Source organism: Corvus moneduloides, chromosome 2 (genome assembly GCF_009650955.1).
Source record: "Corvus moneduloides isolate bCorMon1 chromosome 2, bCorMon1.pri, whole genome shotgun sequence".
In the NCBI taxonomy this organism is placed as follows: Eukaryota; Metazoa; Chordata; class Aves; order Passeriformes; family Corvidae; genus Corvus; species Corvus moneduloides.
Window position 1 is genome coordinate 88819644 of NC_045477.1, and position 8316 is coordinate 88827959.

At 50.9% G+C, this 8316-nt stretch overlaps 1 protein-coding gene across 1 annotated transcript; it reads right to left on the reverse strand.

Annotated features, from left to right (window-relative positions):
- Positions 1 to 310: 310 nt before the first annotated feature.
- CHST7 (carbohydrate sulfotransferase 7) lies at positions 311 to 7505 on the reverse strand. Its single transcript, XM_032100261.1, has one exon. The coding sequence runs from the start codon at positions 7107 to 7109 to the stop codon at positions 5706 to 5708; it is 1404 nt and encodes a 467-aa protein (XP_031956152.1). The 5' UTR covers positions 7110 to 7505; the 3' UTR covers positions 311 to 5705.
- Positions 7506 to 8316: the final 811 nt, after the last annotated feature.

Here is an 8316-nt window from a genome sequence, read left to right on the forward strand (position 1 = left end):
AATTCCTTTCCCCATTCCCTCATGTTTACCCCATCTGTCATCAATGTCTTCTCCCTCTCACCTATAGTCCTTTCCATTATTAAGCATTGGAAAGCTGAACACTGGATTTGGGGGTCTTCCTCAGGAACAACTGCAACAGGGAAAGAGGGGATAGGGAAGAAGGCATCAGTGAGAACCAGGAATGGCAGACTCCTCCCTGCTCAGCCCAGTGATGCAGCCCCTGCCATAGTTACATGGTTTTGATTCCCACTGTGTATCTTGTACCACACTGAGTTTTCTATGGGAAAGAAAGAGGTTTGCACAGTCTCACTGGAGATAAAACCAATGCAGCTTTTATTTGGTGTAAAATAAAGATACACACACATACCAAAACCACTTTTACTGAACACGTGCTATCCATTTTATACAAACATTAATACATTTGGCCAAATCAGAATAGAAAGCAGAGGTAAAAAAAAACCACAGGGAACATCCTCTACACAGAGGTCATTTCCCCTACCCAAACTGGAGTTCCTATCCCGAAAGTCACTGAAGTGACAAATGATTTCAAAGAAATATCTTTGAGAATATTTGAACACAGGCAAAAGACCACCACATTCTAAGATCAAAAGAATATGCACTGTTTTGACTGAAATTCCCTCAAGAGACGTAAACCTTATGCCCATGATGGAAAAGCTTCAGCCTATGTACAGTTGAAGTTGGCAAAAACTGGACATTTAGAAACGGGCAAAAAGTTTGGAAAAACTTTTTTTTTTTTTTAAATCCAGGGAAAGACTGGATTCCCACTTAACAGCAACAAGAATGGCACTGCAGATGCCCTAAGTTAGCAGCAGAATTTAACATCTCAGTGCTGGAAGCAAGAATTTCACAGTACTCAATATCTAGACTGCAAGTTCTAAAATGTTAATCAGCTTCCAGCCTGTTGTTCAGGAGCTGAGAACTGCCAGATATGTGTCTCACCAACAAACAACAGGCCCCTTCATCACTGAAACCCACCACCTCAATGTATCTGGATCTCGCATTCATCTCTTTAAACCACAGCCAAGAGAAGGACAGCCTGGGACCTGGCCCATCACTCACACACACACACTGCCAGTGGGGTGCTGAAAACTGCTAATGCAAGGTTTGACAAATCATATTTCTCCCATGTCATTCTTCATGGTCGTAGGAGTCATGTCAAGTTAAATAGGAAAGACAAAACAACATCTAAGGTAGTGCCAGTGCTGCATGGATTGCATGGTGACTCTGAGAAATGACATGCACCATCAGAGAGTACCAGTGACAGCTTTCTGTGTTCAAGAAAGGAACAGAACATGCTGTCGGGCTTGCTGGCTCACAGAGTTTCAGTTGTTTAATTCTGTTACCATAACAAACCCAGAAACTCTGCAGTTTTTTTTATCATTGAGCTTTACTGAAAGTGGTGATACTGAGAACTTAATGCAGAAACTCAGGACTTTTCTTGATGCCCAGACTGATGGGGGGAGGGGGCTAAAATGACTCATGCAATACTTAAGTTGTGAAATAAGTAACTCTACAACCATTCTAACACTTCTGTTAGATACTGCAACTGATACTAAGCTATTTTCTATTGTACCTGCAGTATGCAAGTACGTACCGTGGATATCTACAAGGACTCCATCAGTAATATCCTAAGGAGTAAAAATAAGGCAGGGGCTAAGTATTTCTTGGCCCTGGATTTTGATCATTTCCCACAAGTATGTCACTACAGTTTGCCTCCCTGAAAGAAACCATTTAAATACAGATATGATGTTGTAAAAGACCAATTAACAATTACGGCATGGAAATATCCCAGCCTTTTATGAATAACTACAGTACTCAAGCTTCTACCTCCCTTAAGTCGGACGTGTGACAACAGAAATGTCCTGTGAGCATCTGTCAGTTTTATACCCATTTCCCACTACGACTTTTTAATAAATTAAACTTGTTAATTCATTGTATGTAATGTAGCACAAGTAGGTAATTTTCACCAATCTCAGTCTGAAATACTAAAACTCTACGGATCAGCCCTGCACTCTAAGCCTTCCAAGTTCAGGTTGGCTGTAAGAATGTGTTTACTGTTTCCCTTGCTTACCATGCCATGCCCTGCTCTAAAACAGCAGTTACAGTTCAATTTTCTACATCAGCCAGTAGAAAAGTGACTTCACTTCAAAATGCCCAAGCCATAAATTCCAGCTGCTCTCAAAATTGCAGTCTAACTATGGGTGGCCTGCTTACAGCGAAGTTCTGGTTTGCTTCCAAAGATCTCTGCCACTGAAACTCCATGCTGGTTATCCTAATCAGGCCTGTTTCTGTCTTTTCAGGTAAATACCAACAGCAACATTTGACAGTACATTTGCTTTTTCTTTAAGGCCTGAGTTTCAAGACCAAATACATGCTGTAAGCACCCTGAATGATGCTGTCCAATGCCACCAAAACACCCTGAAGAGAAAAATGGGATGCATTTGTTGGTGAGCCTTAGTTGTCCCCCTTGGGCAGGAGAATTTTGGAAAACCTTCTAGTGACTGAAGTGCACATGTCACACCATCAGTAATTAAGCAATGGCCATCCAGCCTTATATGCTCTTGCACATCCTGTTCTAAAGTGTCCACTCCGGGCTAACTTGCTCCTTTCTCAGCTTTGGATATTCCCTATGCTTTTTTAGAAGAGTTTTATAATGAACTCAGGTGCACTGAATACAAACCACAAATTGCACTTGCTATATTTTGTACACTTTGCCCAGTGGAGCCCTTTTCACATTATACAAAAATTAAAAAATTAAAATAATCACTTACGGGGAGCAATCAGGCTAGTGAACAACTTTTGTTGACAGAAATAATTATTGATACAGAAAATGCATCTATCGTAGAATATCCTGAGTTGGAAGAGACCCACAAGGATCATCAAAGTCCAACTCCTGGCCCTGCACAGGACAGCCCCAAGAATCACACAATGTGCCCAGAGCATTTTCCAAAAACTTCTTGAGCTCTATCAGGCTGGTGCCGTGACCACTTCCCTGAGGAGCTGTTCCAGTGCCCAACCACCCTCTGAGTGAAGAACCTTTTCCTAATATCCAACCTGAACCTCCCCGGACTTCAGGCCAGTCCCTTGGGTCCTGTCACTGGTCACCACAGAGAAGAGATCACTGCCTGTCCCTCCACTTCAGCTCATCAGGAAGCTGTAGACTGCAATGAGGTCTCCCCTCAGTCTCCTCCAGATTGAACAAACCAAGTGCCCTCAGATGCTCCTCACACAGCTTCCCCTCTAGGCCTTTCAGCACTCTGCAGCTCAAACATGGAAACAGCTTCAGAAAAGACTAAATAATTTCCGGTAAGTGGATTTCCTCCCAGCTATAAGAATCAAGTTAAGCTAGATGTCAACACTTCTTTTCTCATCATGATGAACCATTTAAGTGAAACTATGTGTGGATTTTGAAAAATGTATGAAAGATATTTACCACCTGAAACAGCATGATGAGATTCCCTGTCAAGGTGAGGAGAATGCTTAACAGTTGCATCAGACAATTCTGTGACTGCAACTTGCTAAGAACAAATAAACAGGATATACTGGATTTTAATCTCCCATCTGATTTAAGAAAATAAGTACCGTATCATCTTTTGGTATGCACAAAAATCTTATTTTCTTTCCAAACCTGTCGGTACAAGCCAGGCTGGGTGTAGTCCCAGAAAAGCCTTCCAAAATAGGTTACCTGACATAGGTTATCAAGGCATTAGTACAGGTATTGTCTATCTCTACAAATACCATTATTAAATGCCACTGGAATACCCAGAGACAAATTTTGGTGTCACAGACACTGTGAGAGAATGCAGAAATATCCTTAGATAATACACAAGGTTGTTCCAGCACAAAATGAGACCCTGTAATTCTTACTTCAAGCAGAAGCCCAAGGATGCAAAACTGTATGAAGTGTGCTACTGGGAAATGAATAGATTTGTTCCAAAACATTTTTATGACTACATTTTCCTGTCAGATAATGAAAGAAACCTGCTTCTTGTGCCAACATACTCTCAGATGGGAAGATAAAGGGAAAAAAAAAGAGCTAAAATAAATGAAGGTTCATCCTAACTTACTGACATGCTGTACAGCATAACACTCAGAGCACAAAAATGTACAGTGCAATTCAAACACCTCCTCCATGATAACATCTTTGAACTGCCTTTATTTTCAGCACTTTATATAAATACCACTTTCTTCCTGATCCTGGATTATCCTCAATTTGAAACTCATATTCTGGGTTTGTATTTGAGGACTGCATGTAAACATCCCTATAATCCTGTACACTCTTGTGGGGCCATTTAAAGACTACCAGACTGTAATGGATTCAAAAGCAGTCTCCATGAAGTTATGAAACTGCATCCCTAAATTACAACTGAACCTTCTATCCCCACATCAAGAAATTAAGAAACAAAGGTACTCGCAGATACATACACACCCTCTTCTCACATAAGTTGCAGGATATCTGCAGGAACATGTAATTTTAAAATCCAAAATAAAACTTCAGGGGTTTTTTTTGTTTGTTTCATTTGTTTGTTTGTTTTTTAAGAAAAGGTTTTATTTGGGAACTTCATTATTAATTTGTCTTAGCCTCTTAGGAAACATTTGCTTTTTTTCCAGGAGTTGCCAGCTGAGAGGATGTTATTGTTTGGAAGGGATGTGATCAGGAGGACCCTGTGCACGGCACAGTGTGTCAAGCCCGGAAGCGAGGGAAGAAAAGTGACACAGAAAACAAAACAGAAATACCAAGCATTTGCCTTCCAGTTTCATTCATCCCTACATGTGTTCCAAAGAAATATATTAGTCACCTGTATCTTACATGAGTATCACCAAAGTGTATCAATACATGTACATTAAAAAAAATCCTACTTTCAAAACAATTACAGATTTCTTTAGAAAAGCAGATTTCTGCCACAAACATCTTCAAAACACATAAGCAGGTGAATGCTTACCCTCTCTGCACGACTGCTTACCCTGCTGCTCTGAACGATGGACACGGTTCCCCTTCCCTCAGCCCCCTCCCTACAGCACCAGCAACCAACACGGGCAGAGACCCTGCAGAGCAGGTTTGGAGCAGGAGAGCTGAGTCCTGCCCTGCAGCAGGCACCGTCCTGGCTGGTCACTGACCTCTGCAGAGACTTCACAGAAGCCTCTTGTGTTTCAGTAGCAGTAGGACAGAGGCCAGCATGCTTCAGACCTCCAGAAGGGCAATGCTCTCACAGGAGCACCTTCCAGGCCCTCTAGTTCCTTGCTGCGAGGCTTCACCTGGGGGATTTTAAAATTTTCATGCAGTTTGTTTGTAGCATACCTGTGCTTTGTACACAAATCATGGTTTCACGCTGAAAGGGCTCCAAGAGTGATGCCGTACTTGGAGGACACCTCTCACCAAACCCTTCTCGTAAATAAAACATCCCGCCTGCCCTCTCCACGCAGCCCAGAAGGAACACAGCCACACTGAAGCCGCAGTGGGCCGGGGGGCCTGGACCCTGCCGCGCTGCCTGTACCCGAGGCGAGGCGGGTGTCCCTCAGCCGGGGCTGCCCCCGAGGGAGCGCCCGGCCCACCAAGTGGGCGCCTACCATGCCAGCGGTGACCCCCGCGCTCAGCTCTGCCCGACGGCGCCCGCCCGTCCCTCCGTCCGTCCGTCCGTCTGTCCGTCTGCCCTCGGGCCCGTCCGGGACGCGGGGCTCGGGCTCTACCGGGCGTCGCCGGCGCTGAGGGGGTAGGCGAGAATGCTCATGGCCTCTCCGCACGCCGCCTCAACCTGCCGCACCTGCTGGCGGCTCAGGCGCTCCCGCCAGGCGTGGACGGCCTCCCGCGCGTCGCGGGCGGAGATGAGGAAGGGCCGGTCGGAGGAGTAGGCGGCGCCGCGGGTCATGTTGAGCACGAAGTTCTCCAGGGCGGGCGGCACCGTCAGCCCGGCGAACCGCAGCAGGCGGCGCAGCTCGGCGCGGGGCTCTCGCACCAGGTCCTCGTAGCGCAGCTGCGTGTAGCGGCGGCGGAGCCAGCCCGGGGCGCGCCGGGCCAGGAGGAGATCGCGGAGCCAAGCCTGGCAGATCACCTCCAGCGCGCCGCCGAGGAAGAACTCGGCGCGGTGCTGCGGCTGCGGCGCCCGCCCGCCGCCCAGCAGCCCGGGCGGCAGCAGGAGATGCTGCTGCTGGTGGCGGGCCGGGCCCCGCGGCTCGGCGCGGTGGCGGCTGCGCAGCACCTGGACGCTCTCCCGCAGCAGCGCCTGCCGCGCCTTCAGCCGGGAGTTGTGGACGGCGCGGGGGTCGCGGAAGAGCTGCACCACCCGCAGGTTGAGGCCGGGCTCCCGCAGCAGCGGCAGCAGCGCGCCCAGCTCCAGCAGCCGCACGTCCTTGATGACCACCACCGGGTACTTGCGGCACTCGGCCTCCAGCTCCCGCAGCGCCCGCGGCGGACACGTCTCCTCGCAGGCGGCGCCGTCGACGAGCCCGATCTCCCCGCGGGGCCGCGGGGCGGCGGGGCAGAGCGGCGGCGAGCAGATCACCTTGTTGGTCCGCCAGCCGAAGATGCTGGCCGTGGTGAGGTTGGCGGCGGCGGGCGGGGCGGGGGCCAGCGGGTCGCGGGGGCCGGACGGGGCGGCGTAGAGGCGCAGGACGGAGAAGTCGCATCGGAAGAGGGCGCGCAGCATGTCGCGGAGGGCTCCCTGTAGGCTCAGCGCGTCCCCCGGGTAGAGCGCCTGCCAAAGGTGCCACATGGGCTCGTACAGGTAGAAGACGTCGGGGTGCTGATTGAAGAGCTCCCCGAGGAAAGAGGAGCCCGTTCGCCAGGTAGCGTGCAGGTAGATGTGCCGCTTCCCCGTCGTCCCCGCGCTGCCGTTACCCGCCGCCCCGGCCGTGCCCGCCTCATCCTCCTCCTCTTCCTCGTCCAGCGGCGGCCGCTGCTCCCAGCCCCACTCACTCAGCGCCTCCTCCAGGCTTGGGCAGCGCCGCAGCAGCGGCTCCTCGTCTGTTCGCCCGCGCCTGGTCCCGTAGTCCAGCGCGTAGGGCACCAGCAGGAGCAGCAGCAGCGTGTACAGCACCAGCACCGCTGCGAAGCGGCGATGTTCGCCTCGCCACCGTCGCCGGCCCTTCATCGCGGGGGCCGGCTCGGACCCCGGCTCCGCCGACCCTCTGTCTGCCGGAGGGTGGCTCTTTGCGGACAAGCAAAGTTAGCGGCGACGGCGGTGGGGATGTGGGCGGCGGGCGGTCCTCCCCGCCGGGGAGCACGCCCACGGGCACGCCGGCCCGGCTCCGAGCCGCTGGCCGCGCCGCCCGCCCGCTCTCGCCGCCGCCTCCTCCTTCTCCTCCTGCTCTTCCTCGCAGCGCGACGCGGAAGCGCCCGCACCTGCCTCCGCCGCCGCTTGAGCAGCCGCCGGCGGCGGGGCGCGGGCTGCTGCTGCTCCCGGTGCCGCTGCGCCGGGCTCCGGGCCGCCCCTCGCCCGGCCTCCCTCCCTCCCTTCCTCCCTCCCCCCGAGCAGGGCCGGAGGGGCGGGTTCGGTACGGCGGCACTCACCCCCGCCCGGGAAGGGGCGCAGCGAAGAGGAGGTGTGTTAGTCGGGACAGGTACCGAGCAGCTGAGGATGTCCCGAGGAGGAGTGGTTGGTCCTGCTCTTCACCAGAGCTCCGGAGAAAGAACACGCAAGACGCTACAGTAAAGAGAAGAGGTGCAAATGTATTTTTAGGGTAAATGGCAGCTATTAAAATCTGCAGTGAGTTTCAGAAATGCTGCAGTTCGGCGCTGTAGAGAGCTGCGGGGTTTCTCAGCCACATTTTTGTCTACGTGTGTGTGCTGCTGCGATGCGGACATCTCGATAGTGACTCATTGTTCCAGTTCTTACACCTCTGAGTTCCGTATCTGTCTGAGCGGGTCACCCTTTGCAGCTGGTAGGAAGAAATGGGCACCCACTGAGGGACATCTGTATCATGGATGTCTTCCTGATAGCTCTCTTTATTAACTACAGTAGGAGCATAAACTTACCAGTTCAAACTTAGACTTCTAGTTTTTTAGATGTCTAAGATTAGTTGAAATCTCCTTGGGGGTGGAAAGTCAACAAGATGTTGACTTCGGGTGTTTAAAGTAAAATGTACAGTCTCAAAATCTCCAGCCCAGCCCCTGCCTGGCATCGGAAGATGCTCACATAAGGAGATGGACCATGATCCCATGTTCCTGGTTGAGGCATCCAGCTGTCAGGAAAGTGAGCTCCCTGTCCTGCTGATGGTGTAGTGGGAGCTGCTGACTGTCCTGACCTCTAGGCAATAGGTGGCATCCTCTGTAAAACACTACTAATATTTGAGTATGGT

Coding starts and splice junctions, on each gene's coding strand:
- CHST7 (XM_032100261.1), bottom strand. CDS start 7,109: ATGAAGGGCCGGCGACGGTGGCGAGGCGAACATCGCCGCTTCGCAGCG.